The 20,627-nt window shown below is 38.8% G+C and overlaps 1 protein-coding gene across 5 annotated transcripts in view; it reads left to right on the top strand.

The window, feature by feature from the left end:
* Positions 1-20,627, top strand: part of PRKCD (protein kinase C delta) — a 67,787-nt gene that overhangs the window by 29,691 nt on the left and 17,469 nt on the right. For 4 of the 5 annotated variants that reach the window (XM_062008221.1, XM_062008222.1, XM_062008223.1 and 1 more), the window contains 3 exons: positions 8,762-8,896; positions 12,371-12,570; positions 15,383-15,443. In XM_062008221.1, the coding sequence (XP_061864205.1) occupies positions 8,782-8,896; positions 12,371-12,570; positions 15,383-15,443 (376 nt within the window). In that variant the 5' untranslated portion in view covers positions 8,762-8,781. Of the gene's footprint in view, positions 1-8,761; positions 8,897-12,370; positions 12,571-15,382; positions 15,444-18,519; positions 18,559-20,627 lie in introns of those variants that run through there. The other variant, XM_062008226.1, reaches the window with a different exon arrangement.

Genomic DNA, 20,627 nt, shown 5'->3' with positions numbered 1-20,627 from the left:
CTTGTAGAGTAACCTTTCCTTACTTTCCTCTCTAAGTTGAGTAATGGAGTCTGCTTTGCCTGGAACCATAATTGGCTGTGAGCCCTCCCTGCCCTTGTCTCAATCTACAAGGTCCTTGGTTATCTTTTCTCCTCCCATCTCGCTGGGGCCTCCACCATCCTAAGAAGGGTGGGGATGGATGGGGGCACAAAGCAAGAGACTGTCGTGATGCCTCATTGCTGGCTGGACAAAACCACAACAAATGCTCATCAAGAGGGAGAATGGTGCTGAAGGATGAGCTTGGTGTGTAATTCCTCCATTAAAGGATGCTAGTGGCGTATACCTGAGTATGGATCAATGCCCATTTGATTGTGGTGATACCTAAACAGATACTGTACAAAATATTGGATTTTTGGGCTGTTTTCCTTTGGTACTTCTGAAAGCTGGATGAGTAGCTCAGCTTTCCCAATGCACCGGTACTTATAAAAATGTCTATGAACTCTCTTGCACAATTACATGCTTCCTTGGAAGAACTTACATTCATATGATAAACCTGATCTACAATTTTGCAATTGAGTCATGCTGACTAAATATCAACAAATTCCTTGAGCGTGTTTGAGGAAGTAGGAGCCAAGCACTAGTCAGTGGCTCAGACTTGCAGAAGGTATCAAGTGCCCTACTTTGTGACACAGAGGCAGGACTGATGTGTAGCTCCAGCTTGTATTACTGTAGAGAACAAGAGGTGTAGCTTCATCCCTTTCACCTAATAATTCCATGCTTGATCAACATGATAGCTTTCTGTGACAGCATGACTGGCTTGGTAGATGAGGGGAGAGCAGTGAATGTCATCTAGACTTCACCAGGGCTTTTAACACATTCTCCCATAACATCCTCATTCTCCAATAACATCCTCATTCACACTGCTGAGACAGTGTGGCTTGGATGAGCGGACACTGTGGTGGATCGAGAACAGGAGCAGGGGGGCTGAATGACAGAGCCCAGAAAGTGGTGGTCAACAGCACAGAGTTGAGTTGGAGGCCTGTGGCCAGTGAAGCTCGACAAAGATTGATCCTGGGACCAGCCTTGTTCAACATCTTCATCAATAATCTGGTTGAGGGGACCGAGTGACCCTCAGCAAGTTCCCCAATGGCACCAAACTGGGAAGACTGGCTGGTTCACCAGAGACCATGCTGCCAGTCAGCAGGGTATCAACTGGCTTGAGTGTTGGACAGAGAGGAACCTCATGAGGTTCAAAAAGGACCAGTGCAGAGTCCTGCATCTAGGGAGGCACAACCCCATGCACCAGGACAGGCTGGAGATTGACCTGCTGGAGCGTAGCTCTGCAGAGAGAGACCTGGGCCAAGAAGGCCAATGGCATCTGGAGGGGAAGCATTAAGAAGAGGGTGGCCAGTGAGTCAAGGGAGGTTCTCTTCTCCATCTACTCTGCCCTGATGAGGCCCAATCTGGAGTCCTGTGCCCAGTTCTGGGCTCCCCAGTTCAAGAGAGACAGGGAACTTCTAGAGAGAGTTCTGCAGAGGACTACCAAGATGATCAGGGGACTGGAACATCTCTCTTATGAGGGAATTGTGTTACTTAATTGCAGGGGGAAAAAAAGCAACTCTCTATGTCCAAAAAAAAAAAAAAGAGATAAAAGCCATGGTTCACCTCCCATCTAATATTTTGGATGGGCTCCCATTTCATAAAGTGATATGATATTAATGAATTATTCATCCACCTAGAGCTTCATAAGGATCTGGCTAGGCAGCCCCATTGTATTAATTCTTCCATGTCTTTACATTTGCTACTTACCAAATTATATCAGTTTGAGCCATCAGGTTTGAACTTAGTGAAGAGGATTCATTTGCACATTTGTTTTGAACTTGATTTTGATAATGATGATGAACAGTGCTTTCATCTACTATTTAGTTCTGTGTGTTCAAAAAGGAAGGAGAACTCTGGAAGTTTTGGGGGTTTTTTGATTTTTAAATGTATTTAAATGGCTGTTTCTTATCTATTTCTAAAGAAAAAGCAGCTGACAGTGCTGCCCCCATCTCCCCACTCCCTCTCCCCTGAGTAGTAGTTGTGGAATATCAGAAAAAGCCAACTTTGTTCCTCCAAATGTTCTTTTTCCCTTTCCAAAAAAGGACATCCAGTCTGAAATGGTGGGGTTTTTTTTATCTTGCAGCATATGCTGTGTAACAGCCTGTCCTGCTGTCTATTTCAGAGTCAAAAATTTCTTCAACTTACTGATCTTTTAGTGTAAATCCCAGATTTGTCTTCCCTGACGCACTTGAAACCACTTTAAGAACAGTCAACTGTTGTTACTTAGCTAATCATATGGTATCATATGCTCAAATAAATTGGGCTGCATGTCTTCCAAAAACCCCATAAAATCAGGTCTGCTTTAGCTTTTGCCTGCCTACTATCTGCCTTCCCCTCAAGCTTCTCAGGACTTTGCACTGCCAAGCTTGAAAGAGTTGGCCTGTTCAGAAAAGGTTTCTGATGCTCATATTTTGAAAAGTTTCTCATCATAATGATAGGGAAAGCATCTGTAACTTTTTTTGGCCTTGAGGATGTTGGAGAAATATCAACAATTTATATGATGGCCATAAATTCAGGCAGTTTTGGGACTACTGAGCATGCAGGAAAGGCGTGGAAACTTGGAATTATCTATGTCTCTGGCCAAGTGGGATAAAACCAAAGAACATCTCTAGCTGCGTTGCTTATCTAGATGGATTTTCTCCAGACTATTGCAACACACTGACAGATTATATTATGTCATTGTTTCTGTTTCTAGCCTTGTTCTAACATAACAAAAGCAGAAGTATTTCAAAGAAAATACTAGGGGGTGAAAAGAAGGAAACAGTAACTACATTTTTTCCAAATTAGGTTTTAGGACTCTGTAAACCACTCTACACAAACTATTTTTTAAAAAGAAGACAAAGTAAACCCCCAAACTTTTATCATTTCCACTGGAATTTACTGTACAGAATTGTTACTTGAAATTATGAAGCAGAAAAAAAAACAAATGGCAACAAATTTAACAGCAAGTGCATTGGATTGTGATGTTAAATTTCCTGTCATCTTTTCTCACTTTTCATGGTTCTGTTGTGTCATTGTTTAAAAACATGAAGATATACTGGTTTAGAAATATTAATTCAGAGATTATGAGTGGTTGGGCTGTTTTAAAGATGCTCTTTTCGGGCTTGACTTCCTCATGATAGCTGTATTTTGTTAAATGCTACCTAGTGGATATATTTAGTTTTCATAGGTGTATGGTCCCCCAGTTCTAATTTTAAGGTTTATTTTGTTTGTAATACCTTCTCCATAAGACAGTCTATCAAAATAGTTGCTGAGAAGCTTTATGTTTCTAATTACTGTTCTTGGATTCCATAGCTGGTGAATCAAATTAATAACTGAAATAAATTAAACCATTCATAGGAGATACTTTTCAAACCCTCTGTGGATTGTAACCTTTCAAAGCAGCACCTGCAGATAATGTGTTTTTGCTCTCTCTGGCAGCTGTGAGAATTCAGCATAGTGATGTATGATAATTTGCTGTTGGGTATGTATTTCAGGTTTCAGTAGGATAATAGCAGTGCAATAATCAGTAATAGCTAGGGAAGTCCAGCTGATAAAGAATGCTGCAGTGTATCTTTTTGACAAAATTGATAAGAACAAATAATAAGCCTTTTTTTAAATTGATGACTTCCCACAAAGCATCAAATAGAGTCCAAGGCTTGCAACAGAACCTGCTAAAAGTCTCTGTAGACTAACAGTAGGGTAGATGTGCAATGTAGACAGTGATTATCATCATCATTACTTTGATTCAGTTAAATGTCCTACGGTATAGGTATTATTTCTTCCATCTTATTTTGATCATCAGCTGAAAGAATACCTGTGGAAGGAGTTCTTAAGAATCATAGCCAACCTGTCTGCTGTGTGTGACTTTTTTCTGTAATGTAAGCATGCAGCAGCATACGTAGGAACAATAAAAACACAATGTGCACATTAATGTGTGCACGGGTGAAGGATACTGATCACACTTCCAGCATCTCTATGTGCAGATTATATTGTCACCATGCAAGTAGCATACTCAGCTTTGTAAGTTGTACATAAAGAGGAAGGAGGTCCTTCCTCTTTATTTATGAAAGTGCTGTGGGGGCAAAATGTTGGGCAATAGTTCTTTGTTATGCCTTGTCCATTGCCAGAATAGAGGACAGGAAACACTTGTGTAAAGAAAAAAAGATACCTGTAAGTTGGAAAAAATCCATGTTTCTGCATCTTTAAAAAGAAGAAGATTACTGCTGCATCTTTTCAGGAAAGAACACCAGTTGGTCAGCTCTGCGTAGTGCTGGCTGCCAGTGTTAGTGTTCACCAAAGCCTTTGTGTGGCCTTGGGAGCAGCCTCAGCAAGGAGCTAAGCAGGAAGCAGTTATTTCATGCCATCCAGAGCATTTCTGTGAGACAGCGTGGAAAACCAATGACCTATGTATGCAGCTTTGTCTGTTTACAAAATGTTTTACAGACTGCTACAAGGAAATCAGAGGCTCAAATCAGCAGGAGAGTCTTCTTATTTGTATTTCTCTTGGATGTATAGTGCTATACCAGTTGTGGAACAGTCTGTGCTCTGTCTGTGCCCCTTAGTTTTTCAGTCTCTTCAGTGCTCTGGTGTTGGCCAGTGTCAGCATTTCCCTCCAGATGATCCACTGCTTTGAAGTTATTCCCTGCTTTGTGTAAAAGTCACAACTGTGTCTTTGTTTCTAGACTGTGTTAGAGGTGACTTGCCCTCACTGTTTATAACAAGGCAGAATTACAACAAAGGAACTCTGACAAGTAACACCTTCAATTGCAGTGTAAGTCCCTGGTAGCTGCTGGGCACTGTTGGAAGAGGGAAAATTACAAAATTTACTCCTTGTCCCTTGTGTCTGTGTGGAGATTTTTAATCTAATGTGAGTTTTGTACTAACAAATCTTGTGAAAATTCTTGAATTATTTAAGATTTTAATTTATTTTGAAGATTTCTTTAAAACTGTATGTTACCCACAAATCACTGTGAAAACTATTTATTCATCCAGCAGATGTAGACATGGGTGATTTCAAGAGGTCTTAGTGGTTTTCTCCTCTCACTCCATGCATATTACACTTGATAGTAACATGGATGATTTTCTTTCCATATTAAGTAGTCAAAAGCTCTCAATTTTAAAACTTCATGGAAATATGGTTTGCAGACTCTGTCCTAGGTAAAGCAGAACATGATTTCAGCTTGCAACAGGCCAGATCAGGGGAATCTTTGACAAAATTAACGTGTTGGACAACATCTGATGATGGACTCTCAATCAGTGTAGCTGTCACAGTGTACTTCATATAGAATAATGTTACTAGCAGATTTTTCCCCTACCTTTTTTTTTTTTCCAGATTGCACATGACTTTGAAATTATTTGAGATATTGAACTTGTCATTTAGACTTGCAGCGTGTCTGGAGTTCACATCTCCGTTTTTCCACCATTTGGTTTGGATAAGATCACACCCTTTAGGGAAAACAGTTTGACTTTCATACTTCATAGCAGCAATACAGATTGTATGAACTGATTTGTAAAATCTCCCTCAATTCATAGCAGTTTTATAGAGGTTTCAGTTCTTGACAGGTACAGCTTTTAAAACTAGAGTCACTGTTTGTTCTGTCACTTCTGAAGTGCTGATGGAGACTAGAGAGGGATTATTGTCTAAAATGTCTAAAATGCAACAAGCAAAATATACATACTGCTTTCAGTGTTTTTGCTTTTCAAATGTCACAAAACTTTGGATGAGTGTATTCAGCAGGGCTTTTGAGGAAATTTTTGTTGAATTAAAATGAATCTGTTTCACTGAGTTTGACTGCCAAAACGAGTTTTAGTGGGGTATGGTTTTGTTTACAACAGTACAGCTGATGCTTGTCAACTGTCTTGCTGCAATATGTTAGCATAGAAAAGGACTGGAAAATGTACCTGAGGAGCAAATCCAAACCCTCCTTTCTCAGCCTTCCTGTGTCACAGTATAGTCTATCATGTGCAGTGAGATTTTGCATTAAGCCACTTAAAATATATACTTTTGTGAAAAAAAGCATAACGTATAAGAGTAGAGAAACTTGGCAGAAACGGGTAGTTTGTTATGTGAAAACAAGCTGTTTTTTTCAGCAAGATTTTTTTTTTCAAGTTGTTGTTAAATGGAGAAGCAAAAAGATTTCACATTGACCTTGGACTAAGGGCATTTGACCATCATTAGAAATTCTGGGCATATTGTTTTTTTTCTCCTAACTGCTCCATTCTGAGCAAGCATTTTGAGATTGCATTGAAGCCAAGTACGATGAAACTAAACCAAATAACCATATTCAAAAGTAAGAAGCAGAGCTGAAAATGAAGCCTTCAAATGATTTGCAATGAGAAAGATGGAGGGATTATTCAAAACACACAAGCATTGTACCTGTTTATATTGTATTTGTTAATTTGGAGTTAAAGAAGTAAATGTCAAAGCCTTGTATTCTGTTTCAGGACTAACATTGGCTTGAGTCAGTCAGAGTGAAATCATGCAATTGTTAGTTTAGCTTTGTTAGTGCTTTCCAATTTTTTTGTTAGTGTAGTCCCAGACTTACTGGAAATTGTGACTTCTAACTGGGCTGTCCCTCCCAGCCAGAATTATCCTGTGGTTCTGTCAAGTAAACTTTCCAGTGGGAGTGATGAGCTTACCTTCCCAACTTGTTTCTACCTATGGCCTAATTATGTCTTAAAGCTGTTTCCCCAGGGCTGAATGATGATGAAATCTGGTTTCTTTTACATCCATATTGAGTTAGTAACTATATATGATCTGGTGTTGGCAAATCATGTAGCCAGTCACTTGAGGGTAGGTCTGATCATAGTGAGCACAAGGTCTCCTAAGCAGTTAAAATGTGTTCCTCATTAAAACCCTTCATGAGGACTGTGTTTGCTTTGCATTTGTTAAGTGAGGTATTGCATGGTATTTGTTATTTTTTTACAGAAGATGTCAATTTTCCTTTTCTGAGGTCATCTCAAACTCCACTCATCAAACGGTGCTCCAAGCTGCAATAATCAGTGGATTATGGGGGTTATTTTATTCCAAATCTGGATGACAGTCTGTGTGAATGTGTGATGCTTTTTAGTTCTTCAATGGCATAAGCAATGATGCCAAGTAATCCTAAACTTGTTTTCTAAATTTGTCTTAGCCTACGGAAAAGAAAGTGGAGAAACAAGACAGCTCGTGAAAAAATAGTCATAACATTTCTCCATTTATTAAGAACAATTTCAGCATGGGGAGATTGCATGATGTGCAGAGAATGGTGTCAGGATCTATATGCTGTCTCCCTGCAAAGATTCTGCTTTCTTTTTATCTAGATGACTGTTCTGGGCCTTAAGAGGAATGTTAATTGCTTCTCAGGTCAATGTCTTTACGTTTAAAAAATGCAAGCATATGCAGGATTGCTTGAAATGTTCTTCCTAGTGCTGCTTGACCGAGCTGGTTAATCTACAGTCAAAAGGCTGGCTCAGCCCAGTTTCAATTCTTTATTTTTTTTAAATCATCTCTTTCTGTTACCTTATTAGCTGTTTTCTCCTGATCCCTCCTTCTCTGTGTCTCTCATTCTCTAATCATACTAGCATTCGCTTGTAATCAAATGAATGCTTTCTCTTCACCAAACAAAACTGATGTACAAACTGCTGGGCTAACTCCATTGCTGAAGGTGCTGCAGATTGTAACCTGAAATCCACTCTGAGTTCAGGAGCTCTTAAGAATGAGGGAAGATAGCAGTGAAACACCAGTTTGCTGACTTGGAAATTACAAGTGTTTTGAATTGTTGCTATTCCTGATGTTTTAAACCAGGTGACACAATAGTGCTGGAAGTTTTGCTACCTCTTGTCTTTGTCTGTTATGTGCAGGTATGGAGACTCAGTAACTCTGTGATGTTTCCTAAGATTAGTACACTGCTACTTGAAAGCAATACTTGAATGACTTGAAGTCATGTGATGCTAGACTTGTTTCAGTTTGACAGTGGTATTTGGTATGTACATTGTTTTCCACCTTACATATAAAGGATAAAATGTGCACTTACACAGTGAAATCTCTTTGAGAAAATTCTTTAAAATTAAAGAAAAATAACATTAAGATGTTAGTTTTATCATTTGTTCACCTATTGAGGTGCAGAATTCTCTCTGGGAATTTTTGAGGCTGTAGCAATTAAGAAAGAAAATAATGTCTACCTAAAAAGCAATAAAGTAATGTGTGCTTTAACTTTCTTCTTGATTCTCCTTCCTTGCTTTGTGAGAAATACTGGGAAAGAACAGGAGGAACAGACAAAACTCCTCTTCCTCTCTTTTTTTCCCCAACTCACCTTTTATTTCAGGTGTGCAGGAAAAAAATGGTTAAAAAAACCCTATAAAGACAGATTAGTTTGTGAAGTACTTATTTGATAAGAATGTTTAGATACTTGTGTGTTAATGACCAAAGTCTCTGTGGTTTAAATATTGAGCCAGATCTTAGTCAGTCACAACTTCTACTTACTTTTAACAGGATATGGTTAAAATAGTGTCTTAAATAGTCAGTCTTTGATTGTACATGTTATGGTTTTTGTTAAGGTATGTGCCAGTTTTACTTCAGGCTCATGGCCTCGAAGCCACATGCAAGATTTGTAAACTTTAAAGAATGGGTTCTGTCAGCTATGATGGCTCCTGAGAAATGTGTATCACTTTCTTGGAAGCCTCAGACCAAGCCTTTTATTTGCTTCTTCCCACTTAGGTTGTGTATCACTGTGAGCGATGGCCCCCTTCTTACGAATATCTTTCAACTCATTTGAGCTGGGACCTGCACAGAATCAAGGGGAACAACTGCAGCCTTTTTGTGCTATCAAGATGAAGGAAGCATTGACTACAGGTGAGGTTACAAATGGTGATATTTTCACTTGGTTGGATCAAGTTGAAGATCTTTAGTTTCTTACTTCACCACCAACACACAACCATTCACAAAATGTGTGGTGAAGCAGCTGAAATGTCACTTTTAAGTGGGTTAAGGTGAATTGTGTTACAAAGGCTTGCAAATGTTAAATAAGTTATTGTTCTGTCCAGTTCTGCATTTAGACTTTGAGCACAGGGCACAGTGCCTCTTCCAGAACATTTTGTCATCACACAAATGTGTTAAGCTCCAAAGAAGCAATTTCCTAGTCTATTGGAAGAATCTCTGAAGAAAGTGTTGCAGCTGCCTGAATGTGTGGAGAAGTGGAAGTGGTTTAAAATACTTTTTTTCTTTTTAATCTGTCTGCTTTTGAAAAGTATAATTGTCCCAACATTTCTCCTGTCTGCTTGCATGTGATTTTGAAGTACCAAAAACAAGGGAGGGTAATGCGGTGAACCTTGGAGCAGTGACCAATTGGGGTAATCAGGGAAAAAGAGACTGATGCTCCCATTATCAGTTTGACAAGATGTGGAACAATTTTTATTGGATTTGTGTGCTGAAACATGATCAAGGAAAAACTTACTATGTAGGAAGAAGATGCCTAATGGTTAGATTAACTTGCACATGTAAAATGTTTTGAAGCCACTAGTGTTCACAGAGAAACAAAGGAGGCTTGAATACAGGAGGGGTAAGAACAGTGTTTTTCTTAAAGGCTGTTTCTTTGCTGTCACTGAAGTGTTCACTTACAGGCAGGCAATGTGATCCATGGAAAATCATGACTAGTATGGTTTTATTTACAAAAGCAGCATGGCCAAGCTGGAAGTAGTTACCAGTAGTTCAGGTGGCTTCTTTCAGTTTTACATGAAGCAAAAATATATATAGTAACTGATCAAAGCAGATGTTATTTGGCACATGTGAACAGGGGGTGTCCTGTGAACATACTGACATAATCCCCTCTCTCTCTAAGAATCCTACAAGGAGTGCTACCAACTATTCTGTAAACTGCTGCTACTTCTGCAAACCTTGAATTATTGTCAAAGATGCTGCAAATAGGTGCAGTGTCTCATAGTCCCAAGGATGCCCTCTGAAGTGTGCCTGATTTTGGTGAAGGAGTCTAGCTTTAGCAGTCCAAAAAAGAGACTAGCTTAAAGCCTTGCTGTGCAATCAGCCTGTTTTTAATTCTCTCATGCCTTTATTGTCCATCCTAATAATGTCTAACTTGTGTTTGGTTTGGACTTTCCCTATGTTTATTTTCACTATAATATTTCCAAATTCTTCCTTAATTAAGAATACCAAGTAGGAAGTAGGTTTGCATTGCTAGGAATTTGAGTTCTTCTTCTGCAGAGTTTATCTTGAGATAAAAGCTTTTGACTGAGTAGAGCACGAATGCTCAAGTTGGCATTGAAATGGAGAAGGTCCTCAGGTGGCTGTTTCTCAGCATTTCAGAATGCCCTTTGGCAAGCAGGCTTAATTCTGCTTGTCAAAGTTGTAATTTGTAATGCTGTTGTTGGCAAGGGTTCACTAATAGAGAATACAAGGACACTGCTTGCTACTCTTGTTTGGAAAGCTCAGCACAATTGAGTAGAGTGCATCGAGCAAGTTATTAATGAATGAACACAAACTTTGCCTTGAGTTTCCAGGAAGATTTTGAAATAATAAGTGTCTAATTCTTCATTTGTTGAAGTGAATGTCAATTCTATTGATAATTTTAAGAGACAGACCTCACTGCATCCTGGGATGTATTAGAAGGGCTGTGGGCAGCAGGTTGAGAGAGGTTCTCCTCCCCCTCTGCTCTGCCCTTGTGAGATCACATCTGCAATATTGTGTCCAGTTCTGGGCCCCTCAGTTCAAGAAGGACAGGGAGCTGCTGGAGAGAGTTCAGCACAGGACCACAAAGATGATGGAGTGGAGCATCTCCCTTCTGATGAAAGACTGAGGGAACTGGAGCTCTGTAGCTTGAAAAGAGGTGACTGAGGGGTGACCTCATTAATATTTACAAATACATAAAGGGCAGGTGTCAAGAGGATGGAGCCAGGCTGTTCTCAGTGATGGCCAATGATAGGACAAGCGACAATGGCTACAAGCTGGAACATAAGAGGTTCCAAAGAAATACAAGGAAAAACTTCTTCAGTGTGAGGGTGAGAGAGCACTGGAAGGGTCCAGCCAGATGGGCTGTGGAGTCTCCTTCTCTGGAGATATTCAAACTCACCTGTGTGACCTACTCTAGGTGATCTTGCTCTGTCAGGGAGGCTGGATTAGATGATCTTTCAAGGTCTCTTCCAACCCTTAAGATTCTGTGATTCTTGCAGAAGGGTCCAACTATTTACTGTGCTTTGCTATTGTCTTCATATCATAAGAACAGGTAACACACATAGGGAAAAATGGATCTTTGTGAGCTGAAGATGTACTTAAAAAACACTTTTATTGCAGCAAATGATCCTGATAAATGGCAGAAATTGTGCAGAATATACAAAATAGTATCAGTTACCTGAGCTGGGGAGAGTTGGATGTGGTTGCTTAGGAGTCAGTACCGTTTTGGATGTGTTGGTGGGACTAATAAGAGACCTAGATCTAGAAATATGCTAAAGTTGTTTTAGATCGTGAAATCACCAGCTGTTTTCTGTGCCTGAGGTAAGGACTGGAAGCAATTAGCTTAAATGGTAGCAAGAGAGACTGAAGCTCTGTGTAGAAAAAAATCCATCTAATAACAATAGTGAAGCACTTTAAAACTCCTAAGGGAAGGAATCTGCAGAGGTGCTCATATGGGAGGCTGGGTAAATGTTGCAAAAACATTAAGATGGTGTTTGAGGTCCTTTCAGCCTTTCCCTTGCTCTTTTAACTACACCAAGTGTGCTACAAAGGACGGGTAAGATGTTGTAATGTCCTTTTAAAAAGTACCAATTGTGGTAGAGAGAATATAATGCCAAGCAGAGAGTGGCTTAAGGATACAAGTGAAGTACCGGGGTAACTTGGAAGTAGATTAATGAAATGAGGAGCTTTTCATCTCTTAGCCACCAGTTTCAATTTAAACTGACAGCATAAGATGTATCTTAATTTATCTTACAGTAGTAGCTATTCACCATAATCAGGCAACATGTCATGGAGATTTATACCAGAAAGGAGCCATGCAAATATTCTCTGTCAAGATGTGACTGACTAAACCAGCTTCTGAATTCCAGAATGTGATTTGTCTCTTCTGGGCTCTCTAGCTGCACATTAACACCTTCATTGCCTTTGCATGCCCTCTTGGTCAGGGTGAGCTTTGCCTTCCCAAGTCATGAATATTTGAAATGAACATTTAAACTCTGTCCCTAACACAGTTTCAATAGTAAGTCTACTTTTGATTTCAGTTCAGGGATTCTCACTTCTGCTTTATTTTGTTGAGTTTAAGTACTAGATCTGTATTATTTCATTTTATGGTTTCTATCTTTCCTTTTTTTTTTTTTTTTCTTTCAGAGAGAGGAAAAACTCTAGTTCAGAAGAAACCTACCATGTATCCAGAATGGAAGTCAACTTTTGATGCCCACATTTATGAAGGACGAGTGATTCAGATTGTTCTCATGAAAGCAGCAGAAGAGCCATTATCTGAAGTGACTGTGGGTGTGTCGGTCTTGGCAGAGCGGTGCAAGAAAGGCAACGGCAAAGCAGAATTCTGGGTAAGGAGGAAGATCAATTCCTTGAACTTGCTGACCTGGTAATGTTTCTTTCAAGCTGAATGGATGCCTTATGTCTTTTAAACTATGAGTATTCAATTCCTGTAGCATGTGTGGCAGGGCCTGCAAGACTGTTATTTTAGCAGCATTTTTTGAACTAGATAGTGTACAAGATTCAAGAAACTGACAATAAAATCCATGACATTAATGTTTGACATAATGGTCCCTATCACATTGAGCACCTATTTTATAAAGCCTAGCAGTTTTCAGAGCAAAATAGCAGACATTTAAATTTTATCTGATAATTGAAACACCTCTATTGAAAAAGAAAGGTGAAGCTTATCCCAAGGCATTTCTACTTAGAATTACTATTTCTTTATTTGGTTTTACAATAAATTCTAGTTGCCCTGATGCTGCTATAATGGAGATTATTTAATCCCCATTTTTTATATCCTCATACATTTTCTTGCCCCTGGGTCCCAGATTGTTTGTACATGAGGTGAAAGGGTATGGCATCTTACTGAGTGTCATTTGCTCTTGTATCGTATAGAGTACAATTCTCAGATATGTGACAGAGGAGGTAAAGTTATGGTTAAACATAGTTTTAAATTTAGAAATATACATTTAGTCAAAATGCCAGGAGTTGTTATTACATAAACCCAGACAAAAACTTTTAAATCATTGTATGGGGATGAATTCCAGTTAGCACTGTGAAATCTCATATAAACAGAAAACTGAAGTCTCTGTGTGTGTACATCTGGGGAGAGGGGAAAGAGACAGAGGTGGAGAGGATCAAAACCCTGAGCCCAGTTTCATTTATTTAGCTGAGGTGTTGCAAATAGCTTTTAACGAAATAAGGTTTAATGATATCATCCTTATAGAATCCTATTCTCTAGCTTCTGTTTCAACTTTCAGACTCAACCAAAGTTGCTGAGATTCCAGTCCAACAAAAAAGGTTGTGAGAATACGATGAGGTATTATTGTCTCAAATAACTCTTGAAACATCTCTAATTAGTGTCCTGAATATTCAACATTCCTCCAAATGCAGAAATAAGATAGAGAGAGGAATATGGGGATTTTCTGTCATTTGAGTGAGAGCTGTCTAGCTAGGTGGATAGGTGCTTGTCATTATCCAGTGGCACATAAAGCTCTACTCCAGACAGCCTGCCCAAAAACCCACGTGGTCTGCTAATACAGGAACTTCCTATCTCTGTGTTTGGAGTACAGTTAATGCTGAGGAAATATTTGCTGAATGTGAGCAAGTCTTCTTATCTCACATGTGGTCTTGTATTCAAAGCTTTCTGAAGTATTGCTGAAATTGCCCAGAACATGAACCCTACGGAAGACCTTCTCATTGGGTGGGCTAAAGCAGGGTGAGCAGGTGCTAACAGTTCCTGGTTACATCCAATTTGAGCATCTCATTTCACACATAATTGGCAATACTGGTTCTTCCTTGGTAAAGATGGATGCATGAAATTTCTTCTTAGATATATGAGTGACTTTCCTGAACACTGGATATGAATAGGAGTTGTTGAAAGACAGTTGTTGCTTACCTTAAGGAATACCTTTTAAAAAACCCAAAACAACCAACCCTCCTATTCTTTCTCAAGTCCTGTTTTGCTGTAAGTGGCAGAATGTTGCTCTGAGTATGTGCAGATCTCACAAAGAAGCTTTCTTAAAAGGCTGCTTGAAATTGAAGGGAGTTACAGGTTTTGCTAGGTTGGTAGAATCTCGTTGTTTTTTGTTCACATTTTGCATTCTGAAATCATACACTTATTTTCCATACCTCAACTTGAATTCTGAGACAAGCAATTATTCAGAAGAGTAGTTAAAACCTAATAGCTGTCACTTTTAGGGGTAAATTTTAGCCAATCCAGTGGTCTGAAATCCATAGAGCAGGTACCACAAAAAACAGCATCAGTGTTAAACTTCCACTTGACTTGGACAGACCATCATGGCCAGCAAGGACATGTTTGTTTACCATAACCTATAAGGTTATTTTTTGTATACAGAGACAGTGCATCAATAGTAGCTGTAACTGAGGTCTTTGCCTTCTCTAAGCTTTGTTAGGCAAAAAGTTTGTTATCCCAGTAGGGTCAGAGGCTTTGAGGAGATGTTTCATGGGTGTATCTAACGTAATTGTGGTTTTCTTTTTTTCCCCTCCCAAGCTGTACTCACTGTTAACACAGGGATACTTTGCTCTGTGCTGAAGCAGAGACTGAATCAGACACTTTCATGCTTAATAGCTTCTTACCTTTCATAAAGGCAGCAGTTTGTGAATTAGGCTACTTTCTGAGTGCAGGAAGTGACCTCAGCTATTGGCTTAAAAGGCATTTGTTTTTGGTGGTTTGTAGAATTTGCCACAGATACCATGTGTAATGGTTTGAGGGGGAAAGTAAAATAAATGTTGATGATGCCTCTGTTTTTCTGGTGACAGGCAGCAGCATTTGATATGCCTCTGGTTTATACTCTCAATAAACATATAAAATATTGTATAGACTTTTTCCTTTAAAGCTGGTTTCCTGTGCAAGTTGAATTTACTCATAGTAAAACCAGAAGCCAACAGACTTCTTTGCAGAAACAGGAAAGGGACATGCAAAGCAATGTAAACTTTTGAGTAGACATCAAAGCAATACAGCACACTAGTGAAAACAATACAATGTAAGCCCTTGATTCAGCTGCAGAAGTGAGATATGAAAGAGGGCTTTAATCCAATAGTTTTTGAATATATATACTTTGATTCCATAGAAAGAGCTGTTTAAACTCCTGAGAGTTTCAGTCAACTACATACTTCACTGTCGGTATCTTTCCACAGCTTGACCTGCAACCTCAGGGGAAAGTGCTGATGGCTGTGCAGTATTTTTTGGAAGATGCAGGTAATGTCAACTGTTCATTTTCAGTCAGTTATATAAAAAAAACACTTTTTTCCACATTCCTTTTGTAGAATACAAGTTGTAGCTCACAAAAAAAAAAGTCACCTGGTGTACTGAGTAGAATTTTCTTGGTTTTATTAGTTTGTTTTGTTGGGGTTCTTTTGTTATCTGGAGCCATGGCTGCATTTGTTCATTTCTAAATGCCTTTGTGCCCTGCATTGCTGTTGCATTTAGATGGTTTTGAGTCTTTAATATATCTGTCCTTGTGTTTTGATGTGATAGAAAAGATGTTATCAGTTCATTTTAGCTTATGTGGGAAACTCTTTTTGTGGATGGGGGAACTGTTGGGTCTGCATTTCTTGGGATTCAGTTGTCATAGTCCCTAATCGTGGAAACTGATTGTAGCAATGAGTGAATGGTTAAGTGTTAAAATGTAAATCTAATGCAGTGTTGTTCAGTTTAAAAAGTAGACAGTCTATATGTCAGAAATCTTATACATGCAATTTGGAGAAGAAACTAGGAGGTAAGAGGAGACAATTAATTATGAGAGGGAAGTTTGAAGTACAGTAATAAAAACAAATGCTTTGGCAGGCATTTTTGTATGTGTGGAATTCTTTCCTAAAGGAAATGATGTAAACCTCACAACACATTTAGCTAATGGCTAAAACTTTCCCATACTAGAAGTCACGAAACCATTATTTCTTAGGAATTGAGTTGGTCTGCCATGTTAGCCTATCAGTCTTACATGGTTTAATAGTATGTGTTTGTAAATAACAAGTGGGAAATGTAAGCAGTAAGTTTTAAAGCATTGATGTTGTGGCTTTTTTAACCTCCAAATACAGGGAACATAATTCTGCTTTCATAGAACAAGTTGAGAATGTACCATATGTTTTTGTACCATATGTGCCATCAGTGTGGCAGTTACTGTAAAGTTAGCAAAGATAGAATGTGATACGTAGAGCATGATGCTTCAGAGTTGACATTTTGTCTTTGCAATGGCAAAAAAACCCCAGCCTATATGCTCATTATTTTGGTTTCCTTTATTAAAATTTAAATCTTTAAAGCAAAATTCTTAAAACTGATGTGACTGAGACCATAAGGAAAAGCATTTCTCTGAAGATCAAAAGTGCTCTGTTTATGCACCAATAATACTCTGCTTTGTGTCCAAACTGTTCAGAGCCATTATATTAGAAAACCTTCATCTTGGTCTTTGTCATGACTTTCCTCTGCAAGGCAGTTTCATGGGGCTGTGGTATTATGAGATCTGTCTATTTAATGAGACATACAGAAATCCATTTATCCAGGAAACATGAAAATTTCTCAACCAAAACTGTACAAAACCAACTGTAGTATTCTCAGTTGCTTATTTGGTGAGGCTGAAGCATATTTCTTCCTTTCCACACAGACATGAAGAACGGTAGGGATGACATAAGTGAATAAATGCTGTCATTTCCTATTAGCTGTTAGTAGGAAGGTAATATACTTGTGTGCTCAAAATACTGAAATAATTGTACTTGGTTGTTGATCAAAATAATTTAAAAGTAGATGCAACGTTCTTGTAATTCTTTTCATTGTCTTTATTGCAGATGGTAGTGGATGAAGCCTAAATAACAAACAGATCATTAAATCTTACTTTAATTGGCAAGTTAAGATGCTGATGCTCTTGTTAGACCTCCTACTTTACAAAAACTTCCTATTTACCTTCTGCTTTATAGAAAATTACTCACTGATACCTTTTTGGTATCCACTGCCACACAGGCAGTGGAAACTCCCTTTCAAGACATTTATACCTCTACATTTTGCAAAGGAAAAACGATCTTGATATTTGCAGTGTTATGAAGGCATTCTAACATGCTAATCCTCCTCAAAATCATAGAACTCCCTCCCTATCTGTATGCTGCTGAATAGGCAAGCACTTAATGATTTTTGGCCCATCACTAACCAGTGTTGGAGCGGAGAAGTTTGTTAGTGCATTACAAGGGATGTTTGTATTAACTCCCGTTCTTTGCATTGCTAAAACCCTTAGTTAATAGTTGAAAGCTCAGAGACAGTCCACATTCCTTCCTATGCACATACCATTTGGTTTTCTCTCTGACATGCCCTTCCATAAGGAACTGTATGGTAGCTGTGGTTCTAAAATACTAAAAAAGGCTTGTTCTGAAACTGGTATTTCAGTTGTTCCCTAGCTTACTTGAAGGTATTGCTACCATTAGTATCTTTGAGTTATAGGTACTACCTTTTGTTTGAAAACCTCAAAGCAAAAGTAACTAATTCTTCCTTTGCCTTGTTTTGCAAAGCAAAGCTGTTGGTTTTCAACCCTTCCTTCTAAGTAGCAAACGTTCTGTTATCTTTAGAGAAAACTGCTTTCCTCTCCTTGATGGAAGGCAGCAGTGTGAATTAAGTGTGTTATTGCTCCATTGTCAGATTTAGTATTAGAGAAAAAATATCATGGAATAAACTGGTATTAAAATTAACCCTGTGGTAGGCTACACTCAGATATTTTATTTGTATTTTTTTTTTTTGCAGATAGGGGCCTGGGCACTTAAGTTAGGGCTATATATGAAAAGTCTTCTCAGCCTTAGAGGGTTGGGGTTTTCTGTCTTTCTAGACCCTGTAAAACAAAGACTGCAGAGTCCTGACTTAGAGCTGTCAAAGAACTTTTTTGTTTTCTGTCCTGTGATTTGAAAATAAGCTTGTGCTTAAAAGTAAAAGCTTTTCACCTGATGTGTGAAACGTGAGAACAGGAGGGTTGACCCCCATTTTCATTTTATAATATTATTTTCTTTCTGCCTCTCCTTCTCTTGTCATAGTATTGAAACTAGGTTACAATTCTGTAAAGCAGCTTTAGTTATAGTAGGTGGGAGTTGCAATATGTTTAATGCTTTGCTTCATCTTTGTTTATTCAAATGTAGTTAATGACCTTATCGAGTCAGAAAACCCAGCATCACAGAGGTGGTTTGCTGTACTGCTGAGCGTCTTGTGCAGTGTTAGCAGCTTTGGAGGTTTTGGAAGTATTTGGAAGTTTGTGTCTTGGTTTTGAATTTTGCTGACTTCTTCAGCTTCCTGGAGAAAGGGTTAGTGAATTCTTACCTTAAAATGCTGTTAGCTCTACCACAAGGTGAGTAATTTGCGTGTGAACTTTTGATATCTCAAGTATCTGACTTGTGGGAGAAGAGCATGAACCACCAAGCTGCATATAGTTTGACTATTTTGGCCTCTGTGTTGAGGTGAGCTTTGGGGAAGCATGAGGTTTGAAAATTTTTCCAAAACATCAGTGAAAAATAACAGGATAAAATAACAGATTTGCTATCACAGTCTGCGTATGGTATGGATCTAAGATCTGAAGCGAGTTTCTCTATGGATGAAGTGTGTTTGGGAAGGGTTGTCACATTATTAGTAAAGAATAATGACAAAAGCTGAAAAGACAGAACTGTGCCTTATAGCTGTATATGGGGAAGTTGGTATGATTTAGTAGTTCAACTGAGAAAATACTGTTTGTAGAAATACGACAGTTACTCCGTGGCACCTCACATCTCATTTAACTTGGCTCTAGGGGCATAGCTGTGTGAATTTAATAAACACATGTTATGGCTTAATTTTCTTAAAATCAAACATTTGCAGATGTGGTAGTTTCATGAACATGAAGTTGGCAGTGTATTTAGTTGGTAAGGTAGCTAATGTGGTGTGGAGAGAGAGAGAGAACTTGATACCGTTCATATGTTCACAAGAAATGTGACTTCCATGCTGTACTGCTAAAGGTTGGCTTCCCTCTGCCTTTGTAATTGAAAAAAAGAAGAGAGAAAACCAGTTTTCCATTTTATGCCCTGTTTTTCCACAATGCATCAGGTATTGTGTATTTGTGCAGAAGTGTTAACCAAAACACCTATTGAAATGTAGAATAAGTAGTACTCTGTACAGCTGAGCACAGACCGTGTTAGCACAGCAGCTCAGCAGGTGCTGTGAGCACTACAAAGCCTGTAGTGTAGACATGGGATTTTTTTTTCTCCTGGATTGAAAGGCAGAGCTTGTTAAACTCTAGTGTTTTATTTTAGCACTTTTCTAGAAGACCACTGACTTCATTAAAGCCTATGAAACACTAGTTCAGCAGAGATGTGCTAAAAGTAGCTGCAGAGCAGCCACCTCAATGCTTTGTGAGTCCAAACAGCAGTAGGTGCTGGCTCAGAGGCCAAAGCAGGACTTCATTCATTTATTTAGAGGAGTGGGCAAGAAGTCCATGCCCCATGGGTGTCCCAGTTTCTGAGCAGAACAGAGCATAACATACAATAGAAATGCTTACACACATGACATGTAGTGTACGATTTTTTTGTACGGATGATCTGTAAAGCAATCTTCTCCGGGACCAGGTTAAAGAGCAGTTTTCCTCCAAAACACTTTCTCCCAGGGAAGCCTCCTTTGTGAGCAATAAGCTTTCCTTTTTAATGATTGCTCTATGAGATTAATGTTTTTCTTGACCTCAAGGCACACTTAACTTTCAAACAAAACAAAGTGCAAGGCTGTAGAACAGAAGGAGGGAACGCTGAAGAGAAATGTTAGCATCTTTTGTAATATATTATGAAGTTTCAGGCAAACCTCAACCTGAGCAGCCAGTTAGCTTGGAAAACATTTTGCCTGCCCATGTTTGAAGCAAAGTCCCAGCTCTCAGTCTGAAAGTACCGCTGTTATCTTCCCTCTGTTCATAAACAGAACTGCAAAATGAACGAGTCAAAATGAAAAATGAACTCTGAAGATGGTGAATATTTTTTCTATTCTTCCTTTTAAAAAAATCTAGCAGGATTATTCTGGAGGTTGTTTTCTTTTGCCCTTCAACTTTTCAGGTTCAGTTGAGGCAAGTTGACATCTCACCTTGAGGTTTATTACAGTTCAGCAGAGTCCTAGCAATATTGTTTTAGCAAATGTTTTCTAGACTATGGGTTGTGTGTTATGTTCAGTGGCTGTAAGGGCTGTGAAATATTCAGGGCTGGTGCTGCACTTGAATAGTGTATGCAGTGGTATGTTTAGAGCACTTAGGAGAACTGCACTGTGGATTCACAGGAGTGCACAATAGTTTCATAATGAATATAGGGTATGGAGGAGCTCCGGGTGCTCTTGGCAGATCAGCTGCAAGTTTTGAGAAGGGACTTTTGAATAGATGAACAATGTGTCAGTGATAAATATTAACCACAGTTC

The sequence above is a fragment of the Colius striatus genome, chromosome 15 (genome assembly GCF_028858725.1).
Source record: "Colius striatus isolate bColStr4 chromosome 15, bColStr4.1.hap1, whole genome shotgun sequence".
Classification (NCBI taxonomy): Eukaryota; Metazoa; Chordata; class Aves; order Coliiformes; family Coliidae; genus Colius; species Colius striatus.
Note: the sequence above shows the minus strand (reverse complement) of the source record. Positions and strands in the feature narration are given on the sequence as shown.